General features: G+C 44.2%; 1 protein-coding gene across 1 annotated transcript in view; it reads right to left on the bottom strand.

The window, feature by feature from the left end:
* LOC307135787 (protein NLRC3-like) overlaps window positions 1-16,051 on the bottom strand; it is a 54,100-nt gene extending 38,049 nt beyond the window's left edge. The window contains exons 1-4 of the mRNA XM_079832455.1: window positions 15,860-16,051; window positions 9,492-9,578; window positions 9,168-9,329; window positions 8,365-8,526 (exon numbers count right to left, since the gene is read on the bottom strand). Coding sequence (XP_079688581.1) covers window positions 8,365-8,526; window positions 9,168-9,316 — 311 coding nt within the window. The 5' untranslated portion in view covers window positions 9,317-9,329; window positions 9,492-9,578; window positions 15,860-16,051. The remainder of the gene's footprint in view (window positions 1-8,364; window positions 8,527-9,167; window positions 9,330-9,491; window positions 9,579-15,859) is intronic.
* Between the last annotated feature and the right edge of the window lie 2,211 nt (window positions 16,052-18,262).

Here is an 18,262-nt window from a genome sequence, read left to right as displayed (position 1 = left end):
TGTAGTCCATCTGGATTGTGATGGGTGTTATTTATAACAATAATAGGCCTAATAATAGGCCTAGTAATAATAATAATAATAATAATTTATGTTCCCAAAAATGCTTTAAAAAAAACATATTTACCAGTATTTTGTCTAATGAAGCTGTTTTTGGAAGGATAATGTTACAGAAGGAATGCATGAACAGAAAAGTTAAAATACTGATTCTGCACGTTTTTAAGCCCTGGCTCTGGCCTTCTATCAATGCAGTCATGCTTACAAGGAGAAAGAACAAGAGGAAATATAACTAATGGCCACTAGATGGCACAGTTTTGAGTTCTCTTTGAAGTAGTTTGCCAATTTCACATCCGAGTTTTACTAGCTCTTGTTTGACATCTTATTTATGTTAATTTGGTTTTGAAAGTAATTACTCTTTAGGCGCTGTCTGTAGGCATGTTCGCTGCTGATTAATGCAGATAAAACTGAATAATTCAAGAGCATGTTGAGTTATTTGGTCTCTCTGTCTTTTTTACCAGTTTGCATTTGATCAGAGGTCAGACACACAGAACGTTATAATGACATTTAATATCATAGTGATGAATTAACAGTCGGTAAACTGAGATCAAAGTACAATAACACATTGATTATAAGAGATGGAGTTTGTTAATTCAATGCATAATCAGCCAAAGTCTGCGTATTTATGCGGGGGCCGCATTTTTCAAATACGGCGCACTTTCGCTGCATAAATTGCTGATTTCTGCGGGCAAAATATGCAGGGCTTGCATGATTTCATAATCCCCTCAATTTCGTTGCAAAAAAAGTCAGATATATCTTAGCAGACAGTTGAAAAATGTTGCGTTTACTTCACACAAGAGCAGCCATTTTCCCCTACTGCCATGGGAACGTTATGAAGTGACGTAATTACGCAACGTGAACATCATCGAAAAGCTGCAAACCCCGCAATGAAACCATGATAAAGCACGCAAATCATTCTCATTTGCCAACAAAAATAAGTGCAAAAGACTGCGGCAAAGCAGTTTCCCGGTTTGTTACATGACATTCAGGAGTTGATGCAACTTTACAGTTGTAAGATTGCACTTTTTTGTTACCAGTGGGTTAAATCATACTAGTTTCAAAAACCTTACAGTTGTAAGTAGGCTATTTTTGTAGTATGTAAATTTACGTAACAGTAAGAGATTGCACTTTGTGCACTGGAAGCACTTATTTTAACAGAAGATGTCTGTTCCCTTTCGAAAGGGAACTCGCGCTGCGTCAGTTTGACGCTACGGGGAACGCCTCCAGCGTGACTGGTGCCTGAAATCACATTGAACCACGTCAATCCTATTGACCGGCGACAGCCTATGATGTCATCAAGGTGCGACCAGGAAGTATATAAGGGCGCCTTGCCAACATGACAGTATCTTTTCGTCTTCAGGGACTGTTTTGCCTGTCTTCACGTGAAACGTCTACAAGAAGGATAACAATGAAGTGTGCTGAGAACGCCACTTCTGCAGGTGTGTTTTGAATGTGTATCTTGCGCTTTGGATACACACACACTTTGCGTTTACTGTCTGGGAGAAGAGCATGCATGAGAGGTTTGCGAACCTCTTGTGAAAGTACTTGTGAAAGTATTTGTGAGCGTTGTCCTCTGGAAACGCTCCGCTCTCGGTGGGACCTCTTCTCGAGGGGAGAGGTTTCAGCGTCTGGGAACGGCCACGCTCGAGCTGAGGCTGAGCGGCGTCTAAATACCAAAAGCGCTTCCCAGATGGATCGGGCTCGTCGCTTGGAGACAGTTATGGTTCTTGAGGACGATCCAGATCGCGAGAGGCGGACCTCGGAGGAAGGAGCTGGATTTATGTTCCTCCTCCTCGTCTGCTGCTCTTCCACTCGAGCAGAGGATGGGTGAGTCAGTTAAAAATGCTGAAGCTTTTCTTACCATCCTGTCCCATGTACGGGAGTTGCTGGAGGTCATGGAACGCGCTGCGGGTAGACTGCAGCTGCCTTTTGCGGCGCGTGAGGAGAAAGGCTGAGCGTCCAAAAACAGTTCGGACGATCGGTTTCTCTCCGCCCATGACCTCCCAACTCCTGGGAGTCTTCCATTCCTTCCAGATCTCCATCAGCAGATCTCGAGGGAATGGAAGAAACCATACTCGGCCCCGCATCTGTCGACATCGGCGAGCTAGATGTCGCTGATGTCGAGGGACTGCCTGGCTGGGTATGTGTCGATGCCGCCCGTGGACGAGATGTTATGTTTATCTCGCCTCTAGGCGGCCGGCGACACTGTGGCTCCCACCCTGCCAGTCTAAACACCTGAATGGCAGGGCGTACATGTCAGTGGGTCGCGCTGCAGGCGGACCTGCTGAGGGACCTCGATCAGGGGGGAGGGACCCCCTGAGGCGGTAGTCGAGTCGCGCCGGACCGCGGTTTTCGCTCTCCGGGCCACCGTACAGAAATAGCGCCGATGGCGGCGAGGGTGGCCACGGAGAGACATCTGTGGATTAGGAGTTAAATCGTTTGGACATCAGGGAGAAGGAAAAAATCCTTTCTCCCTGATGCCCCGGTTTCGCCATCTGAACTTTTCGGCACCTCCGTAGAGGCGGTGGTGGGAAAGTTCGGAGAGGCGAAGGCGCGCTCGGCGGCATTCAGGACATGCATTCCGCTGAGGTCCGGGACCGCGCCCAGGCAGTCGGGTGTCCCCGGCCCGTCCCAGTCTGAGGGCTGGAGACGGGAATAGCGAGCCAGCGTCGCCTCTCGAGCGCCCCGCCGCGGAGGACTGGGGCGCAGGGGAGGCGGGACACCCGCAACAGGAAGAGGAAGGAAGCCGGGGCTGGTAACCGGAACCAGCGCAGGCAGCAGACTCCACCCCCTGAGGAGCGCGGAGATGAACGCTGCCTTTTTTCCCTTCCTCTGGTTTTTCCCCCGGGCGCTTTTACATCAGGCCGGTGGCCTATGATGAGCAGAAAATGTAAGATTCTGCCGGCTCGCCTGGCTTGTTTGGTGAAAGCGCCCCCCTCAGGATGGCTGGCGGATACTAGCCTTATGGCTGGCTGGAAGCACCACTGGGAGCGATCGGTGAGTCCCCCTCTCTGAGGGTGAAACATTTTCAAAACTATGTTTTTCAGAACTCCTATACCTTCGCTCGCCTGAGAGGGTTTCTGGGGAAATTTGGATCACCGCTGGATCTTCGCAGGGCCTGCAGCTCCCCGTGAGTAAGCTAAGAACGATCTTCTTTGCAACATTATGTGGTTGTGTGTGAAAACCTCACTTTCTGCTAGTAGAGTCTGCTGCCTCTCCGTGCTATGTTTTCCCCCACTATGTGGGTAACTGAATCGCGCTCTTGCCCGAGGGCTTGTAGTGTAAGAGGCGAGCTGTGTTTTTTCCTAGCGTAAAAGTGGGAAGTAGCTGAAGACCGGGTATGCACTAACGCACGAGCTGTAGTGAGATCTGCGCCCAGCTCTGCGGGGCTTTGGGAAAAGGGTTTTGGGGCCTCATTGTGTATATTAGAGGTGATAATATTTCTTTCCCGGGCCCTGAGTGGATCTAGTGCGGACTTATGTCGCACCACTTGGCCTAGGCTTTGTCAAGGATGGGGGCGTTCCCTTTTAATGAAGTTGTTCGCCCCGGCCTGTCTTTTTATATAAAAACATGGCGTTGTTTGTGCATCCTTGTTTCAGCCTCCTCTGTTTCAGAGTCGTCCGGCCAAGGCCCGCCCCCTTTTTCTGCGTTCTGGGGTCACAAGTAATGCAGTCGAGGTGGTGCAGGAGACAGCGACTTCACCAGTGGTCGTGGGGTAGGACTAAGCGTCTTTTCGCCAGTGGCGATTAGACTTTATCCGCTGTTTTCCGCCTTTCGGAGCTTGGTGGCCGCCATCTGCTGGCGGCCCCCTGCCTTTTCCTGGAGGATGGTACGGCCGGTGGATTTCACATTTCTGTGATATTGTTCCCTTGCTTTATGTCTCTGCTCCATCTCCTTTAGGGCCCGGGTCGAGCTGAACATCGGATAATCCTCTGTCAATACAGCTTGGTCGGATGCTCCCCTGAGGCCCGAGCATTGCCAATGGCTGACGCCCTCGCAATCAAGGTGTGCCGCTGCATGGAAAGAAAGCAGCCGCCCCGATGCAGGTGACGTAAGTTGTACTCCCCTCGCTTTAGAGGGTCTTTGCTTAAGCACTTCTGCTGAGTACACTGCTGTTGGCAATGTGATTAGGTCCATGTTTGTAGGCACTGCCCAAGAGACTGCGCCGTCCTGGGGGCCCTAGGACACGGCGAAGCAGGTTGTCCCTAGCTGCCTCTGGGATGGAGCCAGCCCCAGGTGCGGGCATAGGAGCCAGCTGGCTTTGAGTGGCCAGCTTGGACGGTCTGGGCAGTAGGACTTCAGGACAGGTAGTAGGCGTTAACCGGCCTCCTTGCAGGAAAGTCCCGACACTATGGCCCACGAGTGGGCCTCGGAGGCTCTTCTCCACTGGTGTCGACGTCAGCAGTGACCCGTCATTGGCCCTGGGGATGAGTCCCCAGGTGTTAACTGGATTTCCAGGCCTTCGTCAGCAGCAGACAGCTGCCGTCAGCCCAGGTAGCAGCAGCCAGCCTTCTTAGAAAGTCACGGCAGGATCCTTGGAATCTGCAGACCCCCTATTCGGGGGGGTAGGTCCTGCCAGGCCTCCCTGAGGGGTAGGCTCCCGGTCTGGGTTACTTTCGCTCAGGAGTTAGGCCCTGTCTGGCCTCCCTGAGAGCCTGCTGTGGTCAGCAGGCACCGCCTGGTCTCCCCCGAGGGGGCACCATAGGCATTAAGTCCCTCGACGGCTGGTACGAGCTGCTAAATAGGTGGTAGGCGCTACTGGGCCTCCCTATGGGCCTGCTGTGGGGTAAGCAGGCCCACTTGACCTCCTCTGCGGATGGCGTTCCTGGGCCCCAGTCACTGGATGGCTAGCACGAGTGCTAGTAGGTAGTAGGCCTCATCCGGCCACCCTGAGTGACCTCCCTGGAGGCAAACTCCCGGTTCCCAGCCACTGTGGCGGTGAGCATGAAGTGCTATGAGTAGCACCTTCTGCTATCAGGTGGTAGGCACGGTGGCCTCCCTGACGATGAGCTCACGGTTCCCGGTCGCTGTGGTAATGAGCATGGAGCGCTATGGATAAGCACGTTCTGCCGTTGGTTGGTAGGCACTGTGGCCTCCCTGACGACGAGCTCTCGGTTCCCGGTCGCCGTGGTATGAGCATAGAATGCTACGAGTAGCATGTCCTGCTATCAGTTGGTAGGCACGGTTGCCTCCCTGAGGGCGAGCTCCCGGCTTCCGGTCGACTGTGGCACGTGAAGTGCTACGAGTAGCATGCTCCGCTATCAGGTTGGTAGGCATTGTGGCCTCCCTGAGGGCAAGCTCCCGGTTCCCAGTCACTATGGCAATGAGCGTGAAGTGCTACGAGTAGCACGTTCTGCTTTCAGTTGGTAGGCACGGTTGCCTCCCTGAAAGAGAGCTCCCGATTCTCAGGCGCTGAGACGACTAGCGAAACGAAACGCTAGGCGTGGCGTGCTCTGCTATCAGATGGTAGGCACTATTGCCTCCCTGAAAACGAGCCCTCGTTTCTCAGGCGCGAGAGTGAGACGGTTAGCGAAGCACGACGGACGGCATGCTCTGCTACCAGGCGGAGGCATTGCGCCTCCCTGGAATCGTTCCCCGGTCCCCAGTTTCGGTAACGGATCGTAGCATGGGCTGCTATCAGGCAAAGCTGCACGGGCTTCCCTGAGGGGATTCGCTTTGGAGTAGTAGGCCCACGTGGCCTCCTCTGAGGGCACGCTCTGGTCTCGTGGTTCCTGGATAAGTCCAGTCACTGAGCAGAGGCCGGCTCCCTGGCCGCTGTGGTGAGCGTAAAGTGCTATGAGTGGCACGTTTTGCTATCAGGTGGTAGGCATGGTACCTCCCTGAAAGCGAGCTCCCGGTCCCCAGCCGCTGTGGTGAACTTGAAGTGCTATGAGTAGCACATTCAGCTTGGCTGTGAGTGCCCGATGTCTTGCAGTTGGTAGGCCCGCTTGGCCTCCCTGATTAAGCGAGTCCCTGGTCTTCCCAGCTACCTCGAGGGCTAACACGACTGCGATCAGGTATCAGGCCCGTTTGGCCTTCCTGAGGACGAGCGCTGCTTTGTCAGGTTACCAGGTGGAGGCCTCTCTCGGCCTCCCTGGGGGACGAGTTCCCCAGGCGGGAACACACAACTGGCTTTATGCTGACAGCTAGTGGCCACCCGCTATCAGGCGCCGTTTGCGAGACCTGAAGGCGGTGTTCTTACCCTAGCACGACGAGGTGTCACTGCGGCTATGCGGTCCCGACAGGACGGGACCTTCATAGTGTGCCTACGGCCTGGTTGCCTACCGGGCAGGCTTATGAGCTCCTCTCAAACGAGGGTCTGTTATGAGCTTACGGCCGCTTGGCGCTGATCTGTTGGTGGTAGGTCCCGAGGGGCCCTCCCGATACGTTCAGCCTGTAAGGCCTTTGGCCTCCTGAGCACGTTTTAAAATAAGTGCTTGGTAGATCCGAGGATCGAGCGGCTTAACTCCCCTCGCTAGCAAGGGTTTGAAAGCACTTCGCTGAGCGCTGCTCTCCAGGATAACCCGTCTCTGAGGTCCGGCCTAGTCGGTGACGCTGCCCTTTCTTGCAGCACCCTAGAGGGATGTCTCTTCGGAGACGAGTACCAGAGGCTCTGTACTGTACAGACAGGGTTGACCGTATTACGTGTCCCATACTAGACTGGGTCACCTGGTCAGGTCTCCCTGGTGGCATTCGGTGATAATCTCCCGAATAGTGGCTGGCATAGGGTTCCCTCGTAGTTCCCTTGCCACGCTCCCTTAAAGGAACCCCTTCTAAGTCGAATGGGTTGGTTCCAGGCCTTCGAGCAAGGCCTGGGAGGGAACTCATGTGTGTGAAGGTTTCCTTCTCAGGCGATAAGCTTGGGCTTTGACCGTAGGGAGCGCTGTCACTGACAGCCTAACGTGACCAGAAGGGGAGTGGTTCAGGCATTTCAGCAGAATTTGCTTGTCTTGACAGTTGTCACTGCCATTGGGCATGCACTCCCGTCGGCATGGCGGCGTGGGTATATCGTTCCCCGTAGCGTCAAACTGACGCAGAGCGAGTTCCCTTTCGAAAGGGAACGTCTCAGGTTACGAATGTAACCATTGTTCCCTGAGAACAGGGAACGAGACGCTGCGTCGCTTTGCCATGCCGCAGGGCCTGCCTGCCGAAAAACAGTCCCTTCAGACGATAGATACTGTCATGTTGGCAAGGCGCCCTTATATACTTCCTGGTCGCACCTTGATGACATCATAGGCTGTCGCCGGTCAATAGGATTGACGTGGTTCAATGTGATTTCAGGCACCAGTCACGCTGGAGGCGTTCCCCGTAGCGTCAAACTGAAGCAGCGTCTCGTTCCCTGTTCTCAGGGAACAATGGTTACATTCGTAACCTGAGACGTTTTGTATAGCTACCTCTGTAAAACAGGAAGCACACATTTTATTTTTTTTATATTTTATTTACTCATTTTTACATTCATATTCAAGTTGTAGCATATTCCTTTTGTAAAGCTACAGAACTTGTTTGACTCATCAATGTTTTGTAAGTTTGAGCCATGTGTTTAAGGTCTGAAATAAAACAAGATGAGAACATAAATATTCCCAGCACTTTCTGTGATGTAGTTTGCTTGCTTATCATAGGAAGTAATAAGAAATTACTCTTTACATTAAGGTAGGAGCCTAGTGAGAACAGGGTGTTGGGGAAATTACTTTTTTTTCTCTTTTTCATCAAACCGCAGTTTTTGCAAGTTCCCGCAATTTCATTGCATAAAATTGCATAAATATCTCACATATTTCCATCGCATTTTTTAAGAAAACGTGCAGCAAAATCAAGGTTTTTTGCCCACAACAATCACAAAAAAAAATCAGCATTTTTCTGGACGGACTGCTAATAGCTCTGCCTGTGCCATGTTCCCAACACCTGGCCCCGCCTTGATGCGATGATTGACAGGGCGGGGCGGAGACTTGATCGGCTCGGATTTTCAATTCCACATTGAATTTTGCTACATTCATTGTGGGACATTTAACGAAAATGCTATCGCAAGTATTTTAACTGTGAGTGTAAATGCAATTAAGAAAAATACAATTTAAATGATAATTTTGCTACAATTTTTGCTTGAACATGTTAAAATATATGTTGAAATTATATGTTAAAACTAAGTGTAGGAAATAGCAAATGTTATCATTTTGCTCCAAATTTTGCACACGTTATGTAAAATGTAAATGTAAATATTGAAATGCATTGCCATTTTACGTATTGCATTGCCATTTTGCACATTGCACTTATGCTTCAATAGAAATGTCTCTAGGAGTGAAATCACATTATACTCACTCAGGGTCAGAGGTCACTGCTCCATCACTGAGATTAGGTGGATAGCGCATGGATCCGTCACTCTTCATAGACACACAGCTGGGTTCTGGAGATGCTGCTTTACGTGTCTGAACAAAAACCCCCTCCTTTCTCCCCTCATCGAGACTCATTTTACAGACAGTACTATTGAAACACAGAACAGATATACTTCATTATTGCTCGGACTGGGTGTAGACAGCATAAATCCATCATACACCAGGGGTAACAAAACTGATCCAGCAGAATCACATTATGATGACTATTTTATTTGCATTAGTAAACATTACTGGACACTTACAATAGTGAATAATTAACAGTCGGTAAACTGAGATCAAAGTATAATAACAGCGTTTGTTAAAGCAGCGTGGAACATGCAAAAATGAAATTGTCGAATAAGATCTTCTTCCTCATCTACCTAAACATCTTAGTGATGAGTGGCAATACCCAGCTGTAATTAGTAGTGTCAGCAGATCTGATTGAACAAGTTGTCATACCGAGGTATGCGTTACATCCCTATTTTTCATGCTATAAAAAGTTAAAGATAGGCAAAACATTTATTTTTGCTGCATGTTTGAACAAAACATATGGAGTTTTTCTTTGCTGCAGTTCCTTTGGCTCGTCACTGTGAGTTGTAAATGTAGTTTTCTCTTTTCTTTTAAACAATATGTATTTTGAAAAGCACTTAACAATTAAATGGGACTTCATTCACAATTTTTCAAAATCAAAATTCAAGATCATAAAGTCTCCTTGAAATGTCTTTAGGAGTGAAATCATACTATACTCACTCAGGGTCAGAGGTCACTGCTCCATCACTGAGATCAGGTGGATAGCGCATGGATCCGTCACTCTTCATAGACACACAGCTGTGTTCTGGAGATGCTGCCTTATGTGTCTGAACAGAAACACCCTCCTTTCTCCCCTCATCGAGACTCATTTTACAGGAAGTGCTGTTAAACACACAGGCGGTGTCTGAAATCGCATGCACTCTGAGTAGGTACTTATTTTGAATAAATAATTACTTTGCGATCGTTAAAAAAATATGTTCTATATAGTATAAATGTAAGTTGGACACTCTACAACCATCATGTTGTCATTGTTATGTGACCTACCAGTGTCAGTTGCGTCACTTCACTGTCATTCACAAATCCCTCATGGGGATAGTAAAGTGTCCATTGGATACACACTCCAGGATCTTACTGTAAGTAAAAGATGATCTGGGTACTTACTCTTTTCACATAATGTTTTTGGCCTACTATATAGCAGGGAAGTATGCAATTTCAGATGCTGCCACAGAACACAAATGTGAACAACTTACATCTTTAAATATACAGAATGGAATATTTAATACAAATATTAATGTCTTCAGAATGCTTTATCAGTTTCAGTACGGTTGTGAATTATTTGTGAGTTACACTAATACACACAATATTAAAATAGTAGAAAGTCTTCTTTACTTTGTGGAAAGACAACAAACAAAAATGCTTTGTCAGTCCAATTTACTATTCAATGGAAATTAAAATGGAATAATTCAAAGAAACTGCAAATAGAGGAAACCTGCATATTAATCCATTTAGGCTATGACTGTCAAGCGATTATAAGAAACTAATGAATACATTTTAGCATGGCTCTGTTTTAGGGATGGGCAATTTATTAGATTATATTTTGTTTACACATGGTTAAAATATGTAGTGGTAACCATGGAAATGTACAAATACTAGCTATAGTTGAACTACGGCCACTGTAGCAAAACCATGGTTCATTTTCATAAGGGACTGTCAGTGACAGGCTGTTGCACCAATGCATGCAACCTTTTTATTCTAACAGTGTATGGTTTATATTAACATTAGTTACAGAACAGAACGTGATCAATAAGAACTAGTAACGTTCAATGTAAATGTAATTGCACAAAGTGTATATTTGTGCAAACCGTGTATTTTCAAACAAAAAATTCAATTTGCTGCTTGTGAAATAACAAAAATATTTATTATATATATATATATATATATATATATATATATATATATATATATATATATATATATATATATATATATATATATATATATATATATATATATATATATATATATATATACTGTACTCTGATAAGCATCGTTCTGGGCTGCATTTCCAAAAAGCAAGGGCTAAATCCGAAATCGCCCCTACACCCTCAATTAGGGCAGCTTTCGACTGCGGTGAGAACGCTCTCTGTGATTGATTGGTTCTGACTTGCAGAATTTGTACGTGTTCAGAGCTGGAAAATAGTTATATCCTACACAATTATTTGCTATCATAGGTTATTTGTTCCATTCAATACATTAAATGTCTTGTTAAATAAACGAAAAATATAATTAAAAAAACAAACAAACACCTTAGGCCTACGGATATTTGTATCGATACACCCATCCCTAACGTAGGCTACTCCGTTTCTCTGACCACAGAGGGTGCGTTCCATTCGACCGTAAGTGGACTGCGAAGTGGACTTCAGAGGGTATTCCGCCATCTTAAGTGAGATTCCAATCCAAAGGGAGCGAACATGTTCAGTCCGAAGGGTACTGCGAACGGCGCAGGGAAGAAGGGAACGTCGATACATCACTTCACAGGAAGTGGAGAGTGAAAATCACCCAAATGTCTTTGCGCGTCGCGTGCATCACCTTTCTGAACTAATGATGGTGCAGAGCCTTTGGTTGGAAGAGTTTTTAAACAGCTCTGCGATTAAGGAGTTGCATTTGAATATTAGTTATTATACAAACTAGAGTATTTATGAATGGTTATGGCAATAACTTTTACATTTGTATATTATATTTTATGAATATGTAAACAAATTAAAAGTGTTGAGAAGCACCTGAGGGCTGTCATGTTTTATATTTTACTTTATTTACCTCAGGAATGTTTACTGTGCAGCTGCACTTGGGAAAGAAAGCGCACGAGATGAGACCGCTACAAAGACCATTAGGAATAGCCTACATAGGCCTACATAGTTAACCAAATCAAAGTATTTTCATATTGAATGACAGGTGCAGCTTCAAATCTGTTCATAGTCAATACAGGTTATAAGTCAACTAATAAAATGGACAATGTTTTGATTATATGTTTTAGATAGCCTATACTGTGTGTTTTGTAAATGTATATGCTTATTATATGGTTTTCAATTTGAAAGTAAAGTAAATTACAATATAAATTTATGTTAGGCTATAGCCTATCATAATCTGCACCCGTCGTTGCCTTTCTTTGATGACGTTGCAGGGCGTTCCAAATGAGTGATTATTGTCAGCGAAGTCCACTTCAACTGATATACCGTGCTCAGTAGGGAGTAGGGAGCAGTGAACAGTGCGTAGGGACCCTGTCGAATGGAATGCACCCAGACTGAATTTTATTTGAAAGAAAAACTAATTACAAAGAATCCGGTTGTTATGTCTGACGTCACGCGGCAGCGCTTCCGGGTCCACAAGAGGAACAACAAACGATGCTAATATACACACAAAACGTGTGTAATACTACAAATATATATATATATATATATATATATATATATATATATATATATATATATATATATATATATATATATATATATATGGGTCATTCCTTGGATTCGGTAATATTTCAACTTGTACTTTTTTAATTTTTGAACTACATTTAATTACATTTCTAAATACCCCACATTATTAGGCACATATCAAACTTTTAAAAAATCATTTTTCCCATCTCAGGGATTAAAGACTTTTTATTATTTTGAGTTTTTTTCAGATGTGTACACCTTTTATTCTCAACCCCGTAACGGACAAAATTGAATTAGTTTAAACAGGATTTTACACAAAACTTGTTATAAAATCATCATCTACCTACTGCTCATGTGTCCCTCATACCAATTCAATGACTTCAAATGTAACATTTATTATCATTTTCACATTTGTATGTGATGGAAGTTACAAATATCCAAATTGTTTGTCCGTGGTCTCTTTATTTTAGTAAGAAAAAATTAATTGAAATGTTTCACTAAAACCACAATTTTACTGTGTTAGTCCTTAACATGTCGGGTGGTAATCAGCAAGAAATGCTTTAATTTTTAATTGTCTTCCTTATTTTATTTTCCAAAAATATTAATGTGACAGGGTTGAGAATGCTGTGATGGGGTTGAAAGGACACACTGGCCTACTTTTAATTTGTGTTTGTTTAATACGAAAATCCCTCTTTGAGACTCAAACAAAACACTATTTAATTTTAGGCAACCATGTAATAAAGTCAGTCATATTTAGTTTTTACTTTATTATCTGAACTGCAGTGAGAATTTAAACAAAGAAAACGGCTCGGGTTATGACTATAACCCTTGTTCCCTGAGAAAGGGAATGAGCACTGCGTCGTTCCGACGAATTTGGGGACGCTCCCTTAGCAATAGCGTGTCTGAAGTATGAATTAAACTATTCCAATCCTGATTGATGTAGCGTCATGACGTAGTATGTGACGGCATACCCGGAAGCTACATAAGGGGGGCCGGCGCATAGTAATGTCAGTTATCGCGATGAAGCATGCGCTCCAAGCGTGACGAGGTGTGGCGACGAGACTCAGGGAACAAGGGTTATAGACATAACCCGAGCCGTTCCCTTTCGAGGGAACTCGCACTGCGTCGGAACGACGAATTTGGGGAACGAGTACCCACTAGGCCACACCGAGGGTCACGTCTGCCCTAGTGTGAAGCTGGAGACCAGGCACAACTAGGACTGGAGCATCCTAGCGCCGGGCGTCGCAGGGAGATGCAAGCTGTAAAATCTAATGAAAGTGTGCGGGGTGGGCCACCCAGCCGCCTCGCAGATCTCCTGCATCGGGACTCCAGAAAGGAGGGCCACTGAGGAGGCCATGCCCCTGGTGGAATGAGCCCTCACGGCCATCGGTGAAGGCAAATTGCGCACCTGATAAGCCGTGGCTATAGCCTGGAAAATCCAGTTACTGATTGTCTGAGTCGAAGCAGGCAGCCCTTTCTTGGGTGAACCAAAGCACACTAACAGCTGTTCTGATTTCCTCCACTGCGCAGACATCTCCAAATATATTTTAAGAGCTCTAACCAGGCAGAGCAGGTGAAGTCTCCCTTCTTCCGCTGTCACGTGAGGTGGAGGATGGAAAGCCTGAAGAACCAATGACCTGGCCACACTAAATGGCACCTTGGGCACGTAGCCCGGCTTAGGATGCAAGATGGCCTTAACTCCGCCAGGGGCAAACTCCAGGCAAGTCAGCGTCACCGCCAAGGCCTGGAGGTCCCCCACTCTCCTCAGAGAAGTGATAGCCAGGAGAAAAGCCACCTTAAGGGTCTGGTTCTTTGCCTCAGCCAACTCCAGTGGCTCAAAGGGGGCCTCAGCCGAACCTTCAAGTACCACCGCCAGAACGAGCCGCAGGCCTCATCCTCCGAGCCCCACAGAGGAACCGTACAACCAGATGGTGCCTACCCAAAGGCCCATCACTCACAGGAGTGTGGAAAGCCCCAATGGCAGCAACGTACACCTTGAGTGTGGACGGGGTTAGACCCGCAAAGAAGCGATTTTGGAGGAACTCCAGCACTGAAGCCACCGGGCAGTTAACTGGGTCCACCTCACGCTCTCTACACCAAACGCAGAAAACATTCCATTTAAGTCTCCTTGCAGACGTAGCCCTGGAGCTGAGCAAGGTCTCAATCACATCTGCCGACAGGCCGGCCTCTAGGTATCTGGCCCCCCCAGGGGCCAGACACACAGGTTCCAAATATCTGGCCGGGGGTGAAATATCGTGCCCCCCGCCTGAGATAGAAGATCCCTCCTGAGAGGGACCTGCCACGGGGGACCCGCCAGCAGAGCTATGATGTCCGAAAACCAAACTCGAGTCGGCCAACGAGGTGAGGTGAGGCACCAAGAGCAGGCTGACCCCTTGTTGACGGACCCTCTACAGGAGAGCGATCGGGGGAAAGCGTACAGACGCAGCCTCGGCCACGTCTGCACCATGGCATCCAACCCCAGCTTTTTTCTGGGTCAGCATCTCTGCGTGCACGAAACTGCCTTTGCCTGTCTGCTGTTGATGCGGGTGCCATTTCTGACTAGGATGCCCGTTGAAGTTTAAGTGGAAACATTACATCAAATATTTTATCTATAACAAAAATATGAGTTATGATTTTGGTAATAATATATTTATTGAAATTACATTTTTAAATTGAAATAATTGATTAAATTAAGTGAATAACTCAACCCTGTCACAAAGTTTACAACCCCGAAACAATGACAAATATGACGGGGTTGAGTGTGATGGGGTTGAGTTGTTTTGCTCAAAATGGCCACTGCTCTTAATGTGGTGTAGAAGAGTGGGCCACATGGCAGCCAATTAAATAAGTATATTTTAGATTTTTATGGATTAAAATAAAATTTTGAAAAGTCATAATTTTCCATCTTAAATGTATGTGATGGGGTTGAGTTGTTAAGCTTGACAGTACCCTCCCTGACTATAAAACACCTAAAAAAATGAATAAAAAGTGTAATATCAATCACCTTCTTCTGCACCATGCTGTTAAAGAGAGCTGAATGATGCAACTTTCTGTGAATGATGTCACATATGGGTGGAGTCTAAATTATTATGGGCGGAGAATGGTTGGCGTGACGGGGTTGAGTTCAGACTGAGGGACATAACTTTATAAGTTGTTTTTTATCAAATATCTTGCATTTTTTTAATTTTTTTCTTTTCAAAAGCAAAGAACACAAATAAATACTTGCATTATTGCTGAAAATTATAGACACTGTGCATATTTTATTAATTATTTTCCAAGTACAAATTCAGCGAAGAACCTCAGGGACATGACAAAATGCTTGCTGTAAGACATAAATAAGATTTTTTTTAATGATAAAAATTATTTAAATGCAATAATTATTTGTATTCATTATAAAGGACATACCAAAGTATTGTGAAAAGCTTTTAACATTTAATTTTGGTGAACCACCACTTTCAAAGATCTAGGGGACTGAAATATTACCGAATCCCAGGAATGACCCATATATATATATATATATATATATATATATATATATATATATATATATATATATATATATATATATATATATATATATATATATATATATATATATATAATCATAATCATAACCTCATACCAAAATTCCAGATGGCCATGACAGTGATTCGTCTTTTATAAATCGTTAAAATATGAATAGGCTATCTGACGCTAGCACAGAGACTGTTGTGTAGACTAAAGTATTTCAAAAATTGGAAAAAGTTAAATACGTGATGTTTAATGAATAAATAGCGCTCATAAACGGCCGTCGATGGCATTCTCAAGTGAAACGAGTTGAGGCTTGCCTTGGACCCAGAAACGGTGTTCCTTACGGCAAGACTTAACAAACGGATAAAACATCAAAACAGACTGACATTACATATTATAACAGCAATGTTCACATGCTTAAATGATGCATGAGAATGAATATGAATTGTGTTTGTTCAAACCTACCTCTGTCTAAAAAATGAAGAACATCAAACACAAACTTCATTCAGTTCATGAATCCATGTCTCTAGATAACAGCATTAAACTGATCTGTTCCCAAATTGAATCACATTATTCACAAGCTGCTCTCCTGATGTTGTTCATGTTCTTCCTTTCACAAAATGGAGTCTAAGTTTCACTTTCGACATAACGTTACCTGTAAGTGAGGAAAACAACGTTGGGCGTGTGTAAAACACCTGCGCTTTTGAAACAGGTTTCTTCTTTTCTAAACATAGGCTAACAGAACTGTGAGATAATGTAAAAAGATGTGATGTTTCGAGATTTTTTCTCCAACTTTAAATTACTTGAAATGTGACCTTTAAAGCATATAAAATAAAAGCATTATTCAAAGTACTCAACGTCACAATACGGTTAAATGATCATGCAGTCAATACTATCTGCTATTTCATAAGCAGGGCTAACATAACCCATTAAAAACTCAAAGTGTCTGCTCTATTACAAATAATTTATATATAAAAAATACCCAAAAACAGCAGCATTACAAGATGGAAATATAGAGAAATGATTGCTCTGACCGTCTATGTGCGTTTACATGGAGCACTGTAATGGTTTAAAAGTACAATCCGAATGAAAATGCTCCATATAAACACCTCAATCGGAATAAAAATGGCCAAACTGAATGAAATTAAAATCGGTTTGAGAGGGGTGGTATAAACCTTTTCATGAACCGATCAAACGAAAAATTCCACCATGTAAACAACCTGCACCGATTATTTGAACTTTTTATTTCGTAACTTGTTATCAACATGACGTTGATAGCATCTCATCTTGACAGCGTTTGTCCTAGGCTTCAACTGCGCCTGACAGAATAATTTATTTTTCTGAGGTGATTCTTCTTTACAACAAATAATTAATAGCTTTTATAAAACTGTATAACACCAAGTCCTGGTGGCCGTTGAGAGTTGCCGCTTCAACAACATTCAAGCTGTTGGAGAGGACGTGTTGACATTTCTCTGTTTCTCGTAAGTTAGATATTTAAAAAAAGTTCAACAACTGCTTCAAATTGGTTAAGTAACTACCCACAGTCTATCTTACTTTAATTACTTTTGTTAATATGTATACCTCTGTGATTATCTTTCCTTAATCATCTGAAATATCTATGCGTTTAGTAGGCTATGCATGCTGAGCACGTTTTGAATGCTTTCATTCATGTTTCACAGTACATGTTTTTATTAATAATTTGGGTGCATTTTATTGTTAATTTTGTGTTTTTCAAAATAAATGAATTGAATTCATTTTGATTCCGCATTCATCATTATCTACTCGCCCTCCATTGTATAGGACATAAATTAGGTTAAACTACTGCATGTCCACAATGCAGTAGATAAATATAAATATAAAAATTACCAACACAGAACTATTGATCCACGATACTAACATTACGAATCTGATGCGGCAGGCAAACTGTGTGCGCATGTCACAAAATGATTACGACTGAAAGTCAGCAACATGTAAACACAAGATCGGTTTAGATAACGTCTCATGTAAACAGTCCACCTAATCTTTCAATCGGAATGATTTTAATCGGAATGACAAAAAAGTGTGCATGTAAACGTGGCTTATGACTCACTGCGGAGTTGCCAGTTTTGGCTGTTTTTTCCAGCTTTTAACGGCGAATGTGCTCTTATAGATAGGCTACACGTTCTCATGAAATGCGTATCTATAACACAAAATGTATTTATCGTGCGATTTATACGCCAAATGACTTTTTACGTGCATATGATACGCATTGTCAACTATGATTAGTGGTACGGGTTACGGGATCATGAGCACAGACAGCGTGCCAGAATCCAGTTCTCTTTTGCTCTTGAACAAACTATAACACACACAATTACGCCTAAATGTCCGTTTTGTCGAGTATCCTCATAAGAACAGTTTTAAATGAGTTAAATAGCGTCTTAAATTAACTTAAATGGGACGCATGACAGTGCGCCAGATCCGCGTCATGATCGGCAACGGCAGATCTTTTAGTCACAGCAGCACTAACTAGTTTGAAGCCTAATAAATGTTAAAAAAGCCTTTCAATTTCACTGTAATGTTGAATGACTATAATTAATGTTTAAAATCACTGGCCTTCATTCATAAAAATACTGGCCTCCATTCAAAAAAAGATGCCATTGAACAAATATTTAAAATACTGTCTTTTTTTCTACATTCATTTTGTGATTTAGGCTACTGTGAAATTATTACATTATTAAATATAGTAAAACCAAGCAGCAACCTCCCGCAGTTTCTCTTAAAGCCAATACGGAAGTGCCTCAAACTGCAATTCATCGACTGGCCGCTAGGGACAGGCTCCAGAAGGGAGCAGAATCTCATTGAGCCTCATGTTAAAATGGCCAACTTTAG

Source organism: Gobio gobio, assembly GCF_949357685.1.
Source record: "Gobio gobio genome assembly, chromosome: 13".
Classification (NCBI taxonomy): Eukaryota; Metazoa; Chordata; class Actinopteri; order Cypriniformes; family Gobionidae; genus Gobio; species Gobio gobio.
This window is presented reverse-complemented; position numbering and strand designations above follow the sequence as displayed.